This window comes from Brachionichthys hirsutus, chromosome 17 (assembly GCF_040956055.1).
Source record: "Brachionichthys hirsutus isolate HB-005 chromosome 17, CSIRO-AGI_Bhir_v1, whole genome shotgun sequence".
Taxonomy (NCBI): Eukaryota; Metazoa; Chordata; class Actinopteri; order Lophiiformes; family Brachionichthyidae; genus Brachionichthys; species Brachionichthys hirsutus.
The window spans coordinates 1,837,185-1,855,853 of record NC_090913.1 but is presented as its reverse complement, the minus strand read 5'-3'; the positions used below and the strand labels follow the sequence as shown (position 1 = coordinate 1,855,853).

The 18,669-nt window shown below is 52.0% G+C and overlaps 1 protein-coding gene across 1 annotated transcript in view; it reads right to left on the bottom strand.

Moving 5' to 3' along the window:
• Positions 1 to 3,557: 3,557 nt before the first annotated feature.
• The window catches only part of maml3 (mastermind-like transcriptional coactivator 3), a 57,911-nt gene continuing 42,799 nt past the window's right edge, over positions 3,558 to 18,669 (bottom strand). Inside the window, exons 4-6 of the mRNA XM_068750893.1 lie at positions 6,646 to 6,909; positions 6,483 to 6,549; positions 3,558 to 5,762 (exon numbers count right to left, since the gene is read on the bottom strand). Of these exons, the coding sequence (XP_068606994.1) occupies positions 4,681 to 5,762; positions 6,483 to 6,549; positions 6,646 to 6,909 (1,413 nt within the window). The 3' untranslated portion in view covers positions 3,558 to 4,680. The remainder of the gene's footprint in view (positions 5,763 to 6,482; positions 6,550 to 6,645; positions 6,910 to 18,669) is intronic.

Sequence of the window (18,669 nt, the reverse complement as noted above, 5' to 3'; positions counted from 1 at the left end):
CGGATTTCACACGAAATTAAGGATTTCACGTTAAAATCCACTCTGGATATGGCCGTAGCGTGTAACAGACCCATTAATACTAAAACACAGGTAATTCCAATTAGTTTTATTAGATAACGGAATATATTTGATGATTTTAAAATTACAATTGTCCTTTAAAATGTAAATATATATATATATATTTATTAAATCCAGATTAAATATTTTACCATCACGAGGTCAGAAACATTTTTAAATGAGCGCAGGCAGTACGACCCTGAATGTCTGACTTCAGAGCCACAGGCCTGCACGAGCGGAACACTCCCCCTCGCCGGCCCCTAGAGGGAGCCATATAAGCAGCGAAGCGGCATCGATGCACGCAGCCGGATAATTGTCATTTACAAGCAAGGAAGCTTTGCACAACTTTGGAATTGAGAGGAGGGAGGAGAGAGTTTGTCTACGTGCGAAACAGAAACTGTACACGTATGTAGGTTATTTAAAAACATGGGCGTGCAGAAAAGGTACCCCGAAGCCTCCATTGAAATGACTCAATGAAACAGAAAGGCAAAGTAATCCACACAGGTAATTAAAAATGCGCGTGTGTGTGTGTGTGTGTGCGTGTCAGCGTGAGAGAGAGATCCTAGTGGAGCTTTATTCATAGTGTAAGCCTCTGCTGTTATCTGGCGGCCTCCTACTCCTCCACCGACACAATGGCTCCTGCTACCACATTCATCAACTTGACATGGCGCACACACACACACACACACACACACACACACACAGACATCCTCCCTCTCACCTCACACTTTCACATCCCATGCCCCCCCCCCCCTGCATATGTCTGCTCTCCACACTTGATGGCGCTACAGACACTTCATATTGCTCTGAGAGGGAGCGAGCCATTCTCCGAACTCGTCTCCCACTCTTTGTGACACGTCATTTGTTGTTCTGATTAGAGCCCATAACTGGGTCCCGGGAGTGTGTGCGACCCTGATGGCGTGTAAGTCTGAGCCGATGGGAGGAAACTGGCTGCCATTAACAGCTGATCTCCTGAGCGCTGAGGAGCAAGAAGACAGTTGTGTCTGTTTCACACGGCCTTCCAGCTGCCACAGTGTGCAATGATGAAATGAAAGCTATTCATTATTTTATTTATTCAGCATCAGACATTGTATAAATAATAATAATAATGAAATATAATAAAATGTACTTTGGTTTTGCGTGTCGGGAGATTCTCCTGGTAACATTTCGTTTCATTGTATTTGTGTGTTGCATGGCGTAAATATCTTCCTGTTCCGGTGGATCCTCGGACCGGTCCGGTCCGTCCGACGGGACTCTGGACTCTGATGCGTCTCCATCCAGGCTGCCTGCCATCAGCAGCCGCTGATGAACAGCTCTCTTGAGGTGAGAAGGTGTGTGTGCGTGAGGGTGGGTGTCTCCCCTTCCACCCCTTCACTCCTCGTCTTCGTCCTGTCCTGTCCTTCATCCTCCCTCTTCATCTCATTTTTCTCTGTCCTGGGTGGTGTTGCTACCGAACATGAGTAATGATGTTGTCATCTGCGTTAGTCTCCATTTGTCAATGTCAGATGGGAAGTAGGAGTGGTGTGTGTGTGTGTGTGATGCTGGTGGGTGGGGGCTTCTCGGGAGTCGAGGAGAAGCAAGGGAAAAGGAAAGATAGAGATGAAATATAAGTAGAAGAGGTGGAGGAAGGCGGTGTCGATGAAGAGGAGAGGCTGGCTGACAGAGAATGAGGAGGAGTGAGTTTGAGAGGGGTGGATTGTAGGAACGATGAATTACAACAGGGAGGTCCCGGCCTGCACGTGGTCTCTGTCTGTCGCTGGTGATTCATGGCCGCCGTTACCGCCAGACAGAACAAAGCTTCAGCTCTGCAGCAGAACCGCCACAGTCTGGTCGTAGGCGTCCACGAAGGCGTGCGAGTCCGTCTCCGTCCGCCTGATGTGAAACGCTGGGCCTTATTTTGATCATATCATTTGATACATATTTCATGGAGGATGTGATTTTGAAAAATGAAAAATTATTCCAAAAATATTCGACATGTTTTGATGAAAATTGGGGGTGAAGGCGTGTCAGGAAAGAACTGGATCTAAACCGATTCCCTTCCTACGTCCACTCAAGACGAGCTGATGGCGCTACAGACATGAGAGGGTTAACAGCCGGACGATCCCAATGAGTCTCGTGAACAACAAGCTTTCATTCAATATGATCAGCGAGAACGTTCTCTCTTTATTGTGTCGTCTTTTTGAAAAACAAAAAAGTCCTTTGTAATTCTCTTTCGTTAACATTTCAGAATTCTGTACATGATAAAAAGAAATAAGCACTGCTCAAGAACCGAGTCAGATCCGAAAGGAGAGGTTTACCATACAAATTAGTAGTAAGACATTTTCTCAAGTGCAATGGCATAGCTCAGATGGGTTAAAGGTGAAACCAAAAAACGGCAAAATAAAAATACTTCTCTATTTTCCAACAAACAGTAAAGTATTTACAGAGTAGAGGCTGTATTATCTGATGTATTTAAACCTGTAAAAACATATGTACAAATAGGCAATATCTTTTATATACTTTTTCTCATTATCACATATATGTCAGCACCAGTAAAAAAACAAAACATAAAACATAGAACATCGACAACGACAAGTTTCGTTAAAACGTTGTGTACAGACTTGGTCCCAGAACATAATGAGGAAGGTTCCTTTTCTCTCCTTGAAGGGATTTCAACCGTTTCATGAACCCTTAAAAGAACAAAATCAAGAGGTCACGACGCCTGCGACCTTGACTCTGACCCGGACGTGTGCCCCCCCCCCCCAGGGCAGAGAGGTTTTCCTGCACGCCGGAGTTCTGCAGCACGGAAGCATGAACATTTCAACCATTGCAACGACGAGTGAAGGTTCGATTTCCAGACGCTGACATTTATTTAACCGCCTCTCATTTGTGAAACTGTTGCTCCGCCCCTAAAACTCAGTCTGGCGTTGACCTTCGGCCTCCGAACGCAGAGACGGAGGATTTCTACTGCTTAAAGGGGATGAAATGATAACGTGGAACCTCATTTGTGGGCGTTGCCAAACGTAGCAGCGCTAGCAGGACGATAGCATGGCGGCTAAAGTTTGTATTTAAAGGGTTGGATTACACAACACCGACGGCCGAGAGCAGCTGACAGAGGAGGAGGCCTTTTGGTTCACAGCATCATCCTTCAGGCGCTGCTTCCGATTAGCCACATACACCGTGATGCACGCACAGACACGCTAGAGCAGCGAGGCGTTGCCAACGACGACTGCAGCGAAGCCGGCTCGATGGAGGCTGGGAGCTCAGACACGTGTGAGTGGAAGCACCGATTGCTTAAACGCTAACTCACGCTAACCAACAGCAGAACCAAGCGGAGGCTCGGCAGCGGCTTCGCGCCTCTCGTGTTTCTCCACAGCCGCGTTAGCCACGTTAGCCACGTTAGCGAGGGCACACCTGTTAAAGCCGGGCGTCTAGCTGTGTCGCGCGGAAGCCAAGGCTACGGCGGGAGGACGGCAGATTTGTGATGGACACAAACTAAAAGAAAGGCGATTTGATTTGATTTGTTTTCATTTTAATGGACACAATCAGAATCATTCGAGGTCAAACAGAAGAAAAACAGAACAATCCGGACGAGCTTGAAGAAGTCACTTGTGGTGCTTGAATACATTCAGGGCCCAGCCGTGGTTCGAGTCGTGTCAGCCGGCGCACGTGATGCGCTCTGTGCCACACGGAGAGGCGCTTGATGCTAGCTCTGTTAGCGCTGTTAGAATCCACTCATCTCAGGCTGACGCTTGCTTGTCTTTTCGTTGCTTTGCATATCCGTCTCTGCGTGTGTGCGTGAGATTCTGATCCGAGGGCTTTAGCTGCCTATTTGCTCCTTCTCTCTTTGTCTTCCTGGAGATGCATACCCTCACTCAGGGAATGACCCCCCCCCCCCTTATGAAACCCTCTACCTAGGTTGGTTACTTAGCGTTAGCACTAGAGGGCAGAGTGCGATTGTGTGGCACGACTGAAGAACGTCATTTGTTTTGTTGCGATGTTCACTATTTAAACAGAGAAAGGAGTTCTGAGAGCAAGAAACGAGTCTCGGGAGAGAGGGTGGGAAAGACTGGAGGAGAGAGAGATCAAGGGAGAACAAAGAGAGGGAGCGCAACAGAGATTTGTGTGTGTGGATGGATGAGGGGGGGGGGTAGAAATCTTCGAGAGGAAATGGGAGCGCTGAGAGTGCTTTCTACTCTCTTCAGCTCCACAGAGTCGAGAGATCTGAAGCACTGAGCCGGGTGGCACAAACACGCAAACACAAATAAATTGTTGCCTTGAGAACAAGTCTTCCTCCTCCTTCATCAGTCTGCGGCGTTCAATCGGCCCCTGCTGAAGCTCGGGCTCAAAGCGGCGCTCGCTCTCAAACACGCCAGAAACATGAGACAAATCCATTCCGCGGGGACAAAGGGGGAAACAAATGAAACGCACCTTAATCTCTGTATTGGGTTTTCATTAATATGCACAAGACATCATGATCACTCTCCCGCTCTCACACACACACACACATAAAACGGGAACTCATTTTTAACCTTGCTCACGTTTTACGAACTAAAAACATGCCAGTCCACATCCTGTCCGGGTTTTTGTTTTTACTTTCTCAGGTTTCAACATTTAAAAACTCTTCTCCAGCTTCCTCGTTCGCTATTGGCTCGGGAAAAACTCATCCATCCACCCATCACTTGAGTCCAGCTCTCCCCCTGGGCCTTCGCCCAATCCAAAAGCTCCTCCCCCTGAGGGCCCGCCCCCATAACCATAGGATGCCATGTCCGGATTAGCTGTTCTCTGGTAGCCCGGTAGCTGACCACCAACCCCAACTCCCCCCGAGCCGTAGGGTCCACCTCCTCCCCCAGCCCCTAGTCCAGGGCCCCCGGTGCCCGGCCCAAACCCCCCCATCCCAGTCATCCCCTGGGCCATCCCCTGGCTCATGACCATGGGCCGGGGCTGATTGGTCCTGGGTTGACTGCCCATGTGGGGGCCCATCATTGGGCCCCCCATACCGGCTGCTGGGTTCCCCACCCTGGGGTCCATTCCCTGGCTCATTCCCTGGCCCGGGCCCTGAAAATGTTGCTTGGCCATGCGTGGGGGCTGACCCGGCTGCATCCCATAACCCTGGGCAGAGCTGAAGCCCACCATATCTCCCCCCCCTCCTCCTGTAGTCCTTCCAACTCCTCCCCCCATGGCCTGCAGACTCTGTCCTTGTTGCTGCGGCCAGCCACCCGCGGCTATTCCTCCTCCACCTCCTCCTGCTCCCAGCATGCTTTGCAGTCTCTGTGCTTGGGCTTTGACACTGGGAGGGCCTTTGAGGGGTTGCTGGGCCATGGAGTTCATTAACATCCCTTGTCCTCCGTAGCCTCCAGCCCCCCCACCTCCAGGGCCTCCGGGACCTGCACCCGCCTGCCGGGGCGGCCCCCCAGCAGGGCTGTGCTGTGGTGGAAGACCCATGGAGGCTTGTACACTTTGGCTCTGGTGCTGCTGCTGCTGCTGCTGCTGGTGGATCATTTGGCTCATGGCGGGGTTGAGCCCGTAGAGGGAACCCTGGTTGGATCCCTGGTTGTTGTAGGGTAAGCCCATGTCAGTCTGAGGTCCCACTGAGCCCCCCTGGCCTTGAACGGAACTCATCTGGACCATCTGCGGCTGGTTTTGCTGCTGCTGCTGCTGCAGGAGACGGGCGGCTCGGATGTTCTGAAGAGCCTGGTTCCTGGATGCCAGATCCTGAGGAGAACCTGGGGATTCAGATAACAGTGAAAATAGGAACGAATAAAGATTCTGGACTTTCCAAAAGGGCTTGAGAACCGGTACAGTAGATCCACAGAGCGGTCCAGCACCTCCCTGCACCCCTTTCTCCCATGGGAGACCTGCTAGCGGGTGAACAGAGCAGGCTTGCTAGCGCTGAGTGGAACGGTAACAGAGCCACAGAGAAGCGGATCACACTGAGCGGATTGGGAGTCACTGGATTTGGATCTCTGAAGGGCTTCGGGGGACTCGGAACTAACAGGTCTATTTTTCTAGCCCCCCCCCCCCCGTATAGTTCTCCATCTTTCCATTTCCGCCTTCCCAACCTCTCCTACCTGCCAGACCCCCCCCCCCTTTCATTTCTCTCCTCTCATCCATCTCTCTGACTTCACCAGAACTCTGGGGGGGATCCAGGACAGACAAGTTGCCTTGGTAACAGGAAGATCAGGAATATTCTATATGTTTTTTTTTGCACCAACTGATGCATCTGACAGAGACAGACAGAGGACGAGCTCCTGCTGCTGTCTGTGGTTCCGTCTCTGTCATCAGCACCAGACTTCTGGACCAAGCATCCCGGCTTGGTGTCACAGCAAAGACGCCGATGAATCTGGGTCAGGTCTGGCCCCGTTTACTCGGAAACGTGTTGGCGTGTTGCCGTTCTCCGGGTTTTGCACACATGCCACGCTTTGAACAGGTGAAGCCCATCTCACCTTGGTACTGACTGACTTGGGGGTACGGATTCCTCTGGGCCTGGCCCATCTGTCTGGGGAGATGCTGCTGTTGGAGCTGCGCACGCACACACACACACACACACACACACACACAGTTGTGAAGAATGCAGATTCGTGTTGTTACGACAGGCTCCTCCCCCACCTGTCCACTCACCTGTTCAGCCAGCAGCTGCTGCCGCTGCTCCCTGATCAGGTGCTGCTTCTGCTGCTCCATCAGGTGCAGCTGGACACGCTTCTCCTGCTCCATCGCTATCATCTGTTTCATCATGGCCTGCTGCTGGTTGCCCACGTAGCCCGGAGGAGGACCCGACCCCTGGTTGGGCCCCACCCCAGAGGCCACGCCCCCGGCATGGTGAGGAGGCGGAATGGCGCCCGGCGGTCGTGACATTCCCACCACACCTTGTTCCTGAGCGGCAGACAGAGGGGAGGGGGGCGGCTGGTCAGATGGTTTGTCAAGCAGCCGATCAATCGCTAATCGTTTAGCAAAGTTTGATATATTGGAAAAATCAGATGCTTCCGTTTCTCATATCCATCCAGGACATGCACGACTGCATCCGGCGGGCGGGTATCCTAGCTTAGCATAACGCCTGCTAGCCTAGCTTAGTCTACATAGAATAAAACCCACCGAGCACCGTCGGGTTAGGGTTAGGGTTGCTTGGCAACTGTTTCCATATTTCCACCATCTTATGGTCCAAATGTATTTTTCTGTGCTTTGATTGTGAACGGATTGAATAAAGGAGCTTCAGCTGAGTTCCGCTATCGACACGCGCCGCCGGGCTGCTAACTGCTAGCTGGGCTTTAGTCTGAGCATCACACACAGATCCTCATTTCAGTCGAGCGTATTTCCTAAATCTCTGGACAAACTCTAACTTTTTATTGCGTAAAGAGAAGCTCCTCTGTTGCTGCTCTTTGTGATTAACACACACGTACAGCAGGAATGCATTTTATAGCCACTGCCACAGGGCTGCTTCAAGGATCGCCTCGGCGGGCCGACCCGAGGCCTCCCAGCGGAACATCGCTTGGTCCCGGCCGCATAATCACCTCCAGATTAGCATATAAAGACCACTTCCTGCTCCACTCGTCCGTATGCTAACGTACAATAGATGAAACGGCCTGCTTAGAGTCTTAGACCGATGAACGGAGTGGACGCTGTTCAGGAGGGCTGAGCGAGTCCAGCCCCCCCCCCCCCCCCCACAGAAACAGAGTGCAGCTAATCACATCTAACCACCGGGCAAGGACGGAAAAGGGAAAGCAGGATTTCAGCAGCGCAACATGTCCAACGAATGGAGCGAGGCCGTAGGTGGAGATAAGCCTCACAAATCAGAGCACAGAACATGCTGAGGAGCGAGCAGAACCGGAACCAGAACCGGAACCGGCCCACCAGACACACTGATCAACGCTCATCGCTGGCTGGCAAAGCAGACGGCAGCAGGACAGACAATGTGAGACGGAGACAGAGACGCCGTCTCAGGATGACCAGCGGGTGGCAGTGGTGATCTTTAAGTGTGTGTGTGAGAGAGAGAGTCTCACTGGCCCGCTCTCAGCAGATGGCTCAATCATGACTGTTCTGATCTACGATCTCTCCCTCCCACTTTTCTTCCTTCTCTAAACACCCCACCAACAAACTCCAATTCTCTCTCTCTCTCTCGCTCTCTACCAGAAAGGAATGAAGGGATGGAACAGAGAGTTCAAATCTCTGAGATTTAAACACTTGGTTGGAAGCAGCAGGGGGAAAGTGACATGACTGGAGCAGCGAGCTGAAGACGTCTATAGGGTTAATGAAGACATGACAGAGCGAGAGGATGAGGAGCGAGAGATAATCAGCAGCATGAATAGCCTCTCAGTCCTACAGGTACTTCGCTAAAATACGGCAAATCAATGTTATAGAAAAAAAAAGCAGGTTTCCTCTTCAGAAAGAAAAGAGGACATGAACCGAAAGGGAAACTGGAACACTTGTGTGAGATAAGACAGGAGGAGGTGATGGTAGCTAAAGGAGGAGGAAAGGGTGAGACAAATGGGAGGAGAGGTTGCCGTTGCCGCGGGCAGGAGCCTCCTTCAGGGACGCACCGTATTGATGGATACCGTCAGGAAGAAGACGTTTAAGTTGCCGCTGTTAATCATCCTGTTCAGAGACGTGTCTATAAAGTTTGATGGGAAAATAATGGAACGGCTAATGAGTCAATTCCCCAGAAACCCTCGTCCCAGAGGAATCCCAAGAAACCACGGAGAAAGCAGGAATGATAAAGGCTTGTAAATAACAAAAGGCGCTGATCTGGCGCTCGGTCGTTCTGAGTGGACGGCTTTGTGAACAAATATTCAACAGTTGGTGAATGATGTGCCCTGAAATGAAACCATTCCTCTCCCCGCCTCCTCAGAAGTGTGTGTGTGTGCGTGTGTGTGCACGGTGGAGGCTGTCAGCTTTATTGGGTTAGGCGGCATGCAGAGCCCAGGTGATTACATTACAAGTGAAGTGAGCGGAAATGTGTGTGTGTGTGCGTGTCATTCTCTTGCAGCGTAACGTGGAGTGATACGTGTCTACTGTATTCACTGCGCTCCACCTGCTGCCATGGCGACCACACAGAAGTGCGCTCGCTCCTCTGAAATAACACACACACACACACACAGACTTCAGAGCTCCAGGTGATGCAGCACAGCTAACGCATAAAGGCAACGAGTAAACGCACAAACAGTCTATCGGCGGCGGCGCCGTCGATGGCGTCCGCCTGCAGAGAGCTCTCACCCAGGGAGGGAGGGAGCGAGGAGAAAAGGAGCTGGATGGATGAGGAGAGGAAACACTTATTGTCTCTTTTGTGTATCGCTATGACCAAGAACAATATTTCTCTTTCGATTACTCGATCAGTGGATCGGAATAATCAATAGATGGATCAGCATTCCTTCGGTCAGATATGCTGGAGCCTGTTGAAGGTCACAGGTCGGAGCCCGGTCTGCGTGTCCTGGGTCGGGAGGGGCGGAGTCTGCACCTCCAGAAACGATGATGCAGGAAGGTGAACGTAAGGCCCTCGACTGGACCGTAGGACCACACTCTGCAGCAAATCACTTTGCTGGTGTTCATGAAAATGCCATAAAACATTTAGTTTCGCATTTTAGTTTTGCAGAACAGAACCAGAGCAGAACCAGAGAAGAATCAGAACAGAACCCATCCACTGATGACGTGACGAGTGGGGTCACATTTCCTACAGGATGGTTTCAACCGTTACTCCTCTTTACTGAGGGGCGCCGGAGCACGAGGGGTTAAGTTGGCCTTTGAGTAGCGCTAACAGGCTAACAGGCTAACAAGAGAGGCTAGGAGATTTGTAGTTAGAAAGACCGAAGCAGTGAAATTATATCTAAAGTTTTGAACGGGAATCTGCACAAACGTGAACAAAGTAGTGAGGGTGTGAGGCGGAGGTCGACGCCCACAACGTGAAACCAGACAGCCAATCAAGCCCGTGAGGGTCCGTTCTTCAGCCAATAGGAGGAGAGCGTCGGCATGTTTTCAATTTCACTCTGCGTGCAATGCCAGATGTGAAGTCAAGAAATAACGCATTAATGAGGAGAAACAAGCATGGGCTAAAATAAAGCACCACGCTCTGACACAACGGACACACACGCTAACCCGGAGCAGATGGCGAGCCAGACCTCACCGTCACACACACACACACGCACACACACACACACGCACACACACGCACACACACGCACACACACACACACACACACACACACACACACACACACACACACACACGCACACAGGGATAGGTGGAAGCAAGAAGCCAGTGGTTTGATTCGTAGCCATTAGATGTGTAGAACACATCCACCCACTTACTCAAACCCCACCCCCTCTACACACACACCCACACCCACACACACACACACACACACACACGCGCACGCTTACTCAGTTGGTCTCTGAAGAGAGTTATATTTAAACTGCTGGAGAGAAGCCTTTCTCCCCACAGAGGTCTGTTTAATCTCTTAACATCTCTCTCCTCTAAACCCTACTGGCCTATTTCAGAGTCTTCTGAATCCAACACACACACACACACACACACACGCACACACACACTAAAGGAAGTCGGACCCGGTTTGTTGATCTTGCATCTCAGCAATCTATATCACAATAATCATATTATCGACATCAATAATCAATACCTGTGACTCGCCGGACGCCGTCCTTTGATGTTCCATCAAAAATGTAAATTTCCAAAATTATCAAAAGTTGCCAAACAAATTCCAAATAATTGGTGTGTAGCGCAAATCATGAAGCATTAGCATGCTAGCACTCCAAGCTATCCCTTGCTATGCATTAGCGTGCTAGCACGCCAAGCTAGTCCTTGCTATGCATTAGCGTGCTAGCCCTGTCATTGGGGCATGCTAGCATTTAGCTCAAAGAACTGTTGTGTCCTGGTGCAGCGGTTAGCATGTTGCATTGCTCGTGAAAACTGCTGAAAAACTTGCCTGCTGTCACATTATTATTTAAATAGAATAATATAACCTGTATTATTCCCGGTCCCGGGATGAATAATATTGATTATCAATATTTGTGATCACATTTTCATCGACAGGTTGACGATTGTGAGCGACACTGAAGAGTTCGCTTTGCTCTTAGTTCCACACACGACCTCTTTATGAATGCTATCGCCGAGGCGGATGAACGGTCGCACACAGCGATATGAGGAGCGGCACAAGGACAGGAGTCGGGAGTAAAGCACGTTCACGCAGACAAGGAGGAGCAGGAGCAGGAGCAGGAGGAGGAGGAGGAGGAGGAAGAGGAGCAGGAGGAGGAGCAGGAGAGGAGGAAGAGGAAGAGGAGCAGGAGCAGCAGGAGCAGGAGGAGGAGGGAGTGGATGAGATCACCGATGGCCCAGGGGGTGATTGTGACGAGGAGGAGAGCGTACCACTCTGAGAGGGATCAGGTGCTACAGGAAATCACCCTGGAAACGGTCGCCATGGAGACCTTAAAGACACACGTGTGCAGATGACAGCGAGGCCATGCCCGGCGGAGCGAGGGAAGTCGATCCATGTGAGCGGGAGAGATGGATGGATTCTCTACCCTCACAATGGCACGTCTACGAGGCAACCAGGAGACGCAGCAGACTCTTCTCCTTCTCCCTCTCCATCCCTCCATCCCTCCATCATTACTACTGTGTCATTAGTGATGGAGGCGGAGCGGAGGAATAAGAACATGCGTTAGCGCCACGTCCGGGTTGAGTTATTCACATCTGCGATCGGGTCGAGGACTCGGCCGTTAGCGGAGGTGAAGACGCGCTCCCTCCATCCCCTCCTCCGTGTTTACGCTCCCCTCCCCTCCCCTCCCCTCGTTGTGAGCGTACGCTGCCTTTAATCCATCCAGCCACACTCCAGCTTCCTCTTCAGCCGTCTCCCTTCCTGTTTCTCCGTGTGTCTCTCGCTCGATCCATCCCTCCTCCTCCTCCTCTTCCTCAGTTCATTTCCTTTAGCACTGGGCGCTCATTCATCTTTATTTTTCTCAAGTTCCTCCTTTATTTCCCTTCCCTCCATCCAGCCGGCCCCTTCCTCCCTTGTTCTCGCCCCCCCCCCCCCCCCCCTCCACTCTCTACATCTTCCCTTTACTCCTTCCTTTTTTGTTCACTCGAGGCGGCGCCTCTCTCCTCCTCCTCACGTTTGTTTTTCTACATCCACACTCATCCATCTTTATTCTCGCTGTTGCTCATTTACCGTCTGGACCCGTCCCTTCCTCGTTGTCCTGCTCCTTCACCCGCCCCACCCCTTTCCTCTCTTTTTCACTCTCTCCTCCATTTTTCTTTGACTCCATCTTTAACCAACGGTCATATAACCTCCACCTCCCTTTGTCTCTCCCTCCATCTCTGTCTGCCGTAGCCCCCTCATTATGCCGTCTCCCCCTCTCGACCCCCCCCCCTCTCCAGAGAAGCCATTAGGTTCTGCTGTAAGGCTATCACTCTTTTGCTCTCTCCCTTTTCTCTCTTTGTCGTGGTCTCGAGGCGATAGGCTCCCCCTTCCTTCTATCCCTCTATCATCCCTCCCTAGTCTCTCCATCGCTCTCTCTTCAGGTGCTCCGTTCGCTCCTCGCTCGCCCACATCAACCGACTCTTCCGCTTCTAATCTCTACACCCAACCACCATCTTGATTTCTCCACCCATCAAACTACCCCCACCTCTATCCTAGCATGTTCCACTGATAAAGACGCAGTAAGCTCATACACCAGGGTGTGTGTGTATACAGTACACACACACACACACACGCTCGGTGTGTATTTGCAGGATCAACAGTATTATCAACACCAGATGCCTCACGTTTGATCAATTACGCAATCAATGAAGGCAACTAATGATTTCGAGCTGATCGTTGTAATGGCAGCTAAATGTCGTATCAGTTTAAATGAAAACACGCATTCTGATCCAAGCTCTAAATATCTTTAAGGTTGAGCCACGCCTGGAGTTTCTGGTTTCTGATTCTGCTGCTCTGACCCACTGAGGGTCAGGAGTTCAAACGAACCAATAGAGAAATCCTACCAGAGTTTATTATCATTATCATTATCATTATTACCTCCGTCGAGGCGGGGGCTATGTGATCAACTCTGATTCACTTTGACTTTTCATGGTTGGTGTATAAAGGTACCAAGAACAATCTAGAACCTTCTGGTGCTGATCCAGATTACCATGTGGACGGTGTAGATCCAGTTAGGAGGGGAACGAGCTTCTTGGGGGAGGTCTGTGCTCTCCGAGTGCTTTCCTAGTTATTATTATAATTTTCTTATTTGAAAAGGAATTTGGCTTTTAAAAAATGGCTGAATTGAGAATGTATTGAAAAGTGGCGGCTTCCCACACTTGTGAATTTGACTAAATGTTATTACAAACATCAAACAAAAACCAAACAACACATGAGTCGTGATCCGATCACTTCAGATCTGCCGCTCGAGTCGTAAACTTCATCCTGCAGGCTTTCGGAAAACATCTGCAGATTTCCGGATGTTGTTTTTGCACCGGATGAAAGATCTAATGATGTTTAAATCCAATTTTCTCATCTGCTTATTGCATTAGGAACATTCACAAGTCTGCTCACGTAGACGAAGGCGACGTGCAGAGCACCCCCCGGCCCGCCTCCCTTTTGTCTTACACATTTAGATGCCTCCTCCTGCTGCACCTTCAGCTATCTCCATTGCCCCCGACTGCCCGTCTTTGTATGCCATTAATCTCTCTCCTCCTTTACCTCCTCTGCCTTACACCTCCCTCTCTCGTGCAGGCGAGCCGGAGCGAGAGATATGGAGACAGAGTGAGAGAGAGAGAGAGAATGACCATTATCTAAGCTAGCTCCTGCAATAACTCTGCATCAGCCTATTATCCACAATAGAGCCAAAATGGCCTTCGGTAATATGATGAAATCTGCCGTAAAAAGTAGAAATGGCACTAAAAGCGTTGGCGTGTAGAAAAAGCTCATTCCTCCGCTGCTTTATCACATTATTGCATTCTACTCATCCCTCGCTCTGTCTGCATTCCTCCCTCCCACATTCAGGGCATTACTACGTTCTCCTCTAAATCCTCTCTGTTGCTTTCTGCTTGTTTGCTGACCCCCCTCCCCCCCCCTCCCCATCATCATCATCAATCACTCACCGTCTTCCCATCTACTCCTTTCCTCGTCTCTCTCTTTATTGTTCGCTACCTCTGCGTGTCTATTCATAATCGGGCGAAATGATGCTAAGACGTAGAAAATGAGGGTTCTATTAAAGTCCGTCTCTAATGCAGCCGATTCAGCAGACAGGGACGAAGACACGGGACAGAAAGGGCCGTCCAATCAGGGGAGCAGCGCGAGCAGGCACAGCGAAAACACTTTGCTGTCATTGCTAACAGCTGCTGGTGGCGCGGCGGCTCGAGTGTGTTCGAGTGCATGAGGCGGAAAGACCGCCAGGCTGATCTCCTCGCATTCCCTTCCTCCTCCTCCTCCTCCTCTGCGTCCTCCCAGGGGAGGAGGAGAGGTGATGTATGGACCCTTTCCCGATCACGAGACTCAGCAGAACAGACGGACAGGGAGCAAGAACGAAAGACGGGTAGAGCGGTAGATCGAACAAAAGGACTGCACGGTGGTGTGTGTGTGTGTGTGTGTGTGTGCGTGTGCGTGTGTGTGCGTGTGTTGGTGCAATCTGAACATAGCGTGGAAGACTATTTACAGCCGGTGGGGTATCTTCAAACGCTTCTAAGGCTGGGGATGTTCTTCGTTGCCCCGGTGATAAAACCATTGATTGCTTCGGTAGTAAGAGAAATAAATGTGTTGAGTGTTGTTGTGTTTGTGTTTGTGTTGTTAGTGTGACAGCGTCAGCCGACTCGAGGAATGGTCGTTTGTTAGCACCATCAGGTTTTCAGGAGCAGACAGAGGAGGTGAAGAGAGGAGGAAGGAATTTATAGAGGAAATCATTTCTGAAGGAGTGAACTGTTGGCCGACCAAGAGGGAGAAATAGATGTGTAAACAGACTCTGGCTAGGAGGAGAGGGAGAGAGAGAGAGAGAGAGAGAGAGAGAGATGCAGGTGGGGATGATGGACGAAGAGTGGGAGGAAGGCACGGAGTGAGAAAACACACTCGACTGTGTTTAAGTGCACAACAGCACGACGATCCTCAATAGTGTGGGTGGGAAGACACTCCACGGAGAGAGAGGAGAAACGGGCACTTTGAAAAGAGGAACGATAAAAGACAGAGGAGAAGCAAGGAGCAGAGACGAGGAGGTACAAATCGAGAGAAAGCCTGATATTTAAATAGATGACAGAAGGTAAAGGGGGGCAGAAGCTCGGCGCCGGTCGACAGCGGAGGAACTGAGGAGGTGGGAGAAGAATTAAACGACAAGAAAAACAAATGATTCTGTGATTCCACTAATTAGCTCCAGCTTTACTGACAAGCTCTGTAGGATTCATGCTAGCCGGATGTCCGGGTGGGAGGGACCAGAGCCGATAGAGGGGGGGAGGGACCGGAGTCGATAGGAGGCGGGAGGGGCTGGAGCCGATAGAGGGGGGGAGGCGCCAGAGCCGATAGGGGGAGGGAGGGAGGGGCCACAGCCGATAGGAGGTGGGAGGGACCGGAGCCGATAGGAGGCGGGAGGGACCGGAGCCGATAGGAGGCGGGAGTGAACAGAGCCGATAGGGGGAGGGAGGGAGGGACCAGAGCCGATAGGGGGAGGGAGGGAGGGGCCACAGCCGATAGGAGGTGGGAGGGACCGGAGCCGATAGGGGGAGGGAGGGACCGGAGCCGATAGGAGGCGGGAGGGACCGGAGCCGATAGGAGGCGGGAGGGAACAGAGCCGATAGGGGGAGGGAGGGACCAGAGCCGATAGGGGGAGGGAGGGAGGGGCCACAGCCGATAGGAGGTGGGAGGGACCGGAGCCGATAGGGGGAGGGAGGGACCAGAGCCGATAGGAGGCGGGAGTGACCGGAGCCGATAGGAGGCGGGAGGGACCGGAGCCGATAGGAGGCGGGAGGGACCGGAGCCGATAGGGGGAGGGAGGGACCAGAGCCGATAGGAGGCGGGAGGGACCGGAGCCGATAGGAGGCGGGAGGGACCGGAGCCGATAGGAGGCGGGAGGGACCGGAGCCGATAGGAGGCGGGAGGGACCGGGCCGATAGGAGGCGGGAGGGACCGGAGCCGATAGGAGGCGGGAGGGACCGGGCCGATAGGAGGCGGGAGGGACCGGAGCCGATAGGAGGCGGGAGGGACCGGGCCGATAGGAGGCGGGAGGGACCGGAGCCGATAGGAGGCGGGGGGTGGAGGTAAAGGAAATAGCGATGGAGCATCAGAGGGGGAGGGGGGAGCGGCTGACAAGGGGCTGAAGGATGTTACCCGACACCACAGGCTCTTCCTCCCGTAGGTGATGGACACGGATCATCAATGAGCGGACGCCATCTTTAAATGGCAACATATTGTGAGAATGAGAAGATAAATGGGCTCCCGGGGCTTTGATCACCGGCGTTTGGGAATCTTTTCCTTTTTCTCCTGATGGACAAACGTTCAAGCTTCCAGGTGACCCTCCATCCTCCGAAGAAACCGGACTCACTGGTTAAACAAAGGTCCAATAAAGATGTAAACCGGATGTGTGTGTGTGTGTGTGTGTGCCGACAGCTTTGTGTGACTGACATGCTGCTTTGTGTTTGCCGGGGGAGGCGGGGCCAGGCGACAGTGTAACAGGAAGTGCGGGTTTCTGTCGGCGCCGAGGGCTCATTTGCAGTTCGACTCTGGCGGTGAGGTGCGTCACGTGCCAGGAGCGTGGCGCTCGACAAAGCATTCGTTTACTGATCGCACACACACACACACACACACACACGCACACACACACACACACACAAGCTGTAGCTAATGGTTGCTGGCAGATCCAAGCACGAGTCAAGGGGCGAAATGAAAGCGAGGGGTTAAGTCGGTGAGTATGGAGGGATTTAGACCACAAACAGTTAGAGGGAAAGAGGGAGCGAGGGGGGGTGGGGGGGGATGATTGACTAAGCTGGTGAACGTTTAGCTGTGCTGTGCTGGTGCCAGTGAGTGATCGGGAACTCTGCAGGGACCGGGAATGAAGGCAGGAACACCGGAGAGCCGGGAACGTTTCTCCTCGAGAGATGGACGGAGACATCACAGATTATTGATCCAGGATATTGATATGCTCCACATTTCCGTGTGTGTGTGTGTGTGTGTGTGTGTGTGCGTGTGTGTGTGCTTTTGTCCCGGGAGACCAACGCCATACTTTGAGTTTCTGCTGCAGGATAATCAATAACAAGGCCACGGTTCCTCCTTCGGAGAAACAAAGACGCGTCGACCAGCAACAGACGTCAGCGTGCGCACGGTGTGTGCGTGTGTGCGTGTTCATTCATGTCAGTGTGAACCCTCCTCATCTCTGCAACACAGAGGGATTACAAGACGTTTTGTTGTTACAGCGATAAAATATGCCAACCCTATCAGCTAATCCTCGCCAGTGCAAAGAGTTCCTAACAAGGGGATGCTCATTAGCGCCGGCTAATGGTGGCTAAGGTGGGCTAACGCTCCGAGTCCGCTCACACCGGGCCATTTGTGCCGGCCTCCTGAGATCAAGCTGGACGGGTGAGAGCGGCGTATTGTAGCGCCGTTAGCTTTCCTCATTGACCACACGCTCATCAATACATAGAGTGGCCTGAGGACAGTCAGAAGCACACACACACACACACACACACACACACACACACACACACACACACACACACACACACACACATTTACACAAGCTTCCCTTCATGGGAGCACGGAGGGAGGGAAATGGACTCGATCACATCCACAAACAGCCTGTGGTCTAAACAATGTTAATGATTTCACCATTAGAAGTGAGGCATGAATCAGCGGTAATGGCTGAGAGACGGGATGCATCGATGAACTGGTACACAGGCGCAAACACGCACAAGCACGCACAAACACGCACAAGCACGCACAAGCACGCACAAAGACGCAGAAACACGCACAAGCACGCACAAGCACGCACAAGCACGCACAAACACGCACAAGCACGCACAAGCACGCACAAGCACGCACAAGCACGCACAAAGACGCAGAAACACGCACAAGCACGCACAAGCACGCACAAGCACGCACAAACACGCACAAGCACGCACAAGCACGCACAAACACGCAGAAACACGCAGAAACACGCAGAAACACGCAGAAAGACGCACAAGCACGCGCAAACACGCACAAGCGCGCACAAACACGCACAAGCGCGCACAAGCACGCACAAACACACACAAGCACGCACAAGCACGCACAAGCACGCACAAGCACGCACAAACACGCACAAGCACGCACAAGCACGCACAAACACGCAGAAACACGCAGAAACACGCAGAAACACGCAGAAAGACGCACAAGCACGCGCAAACACGCACAAGCGCGCACAAGCACGCACAAAGACGCAGAAACACGCAGAAACACGCAGAAACACGCACAAGCACGCGCAAACACGCACAAGCGCGCACAAACACGCACAAGCGCGCACAAGCACGCACAAACACACACAAGCACGCACAAGCACGCACAAGCACGCACAAGCACGCACAAACACGCACAAGCACGCACAAGCACGCACAAACACGCAGAAACACGCAGAAACACGCAGAAAGACGCACAAGCACGCGCAAACACGCACAAGCGCGCACAAACACGCACAAGCGCG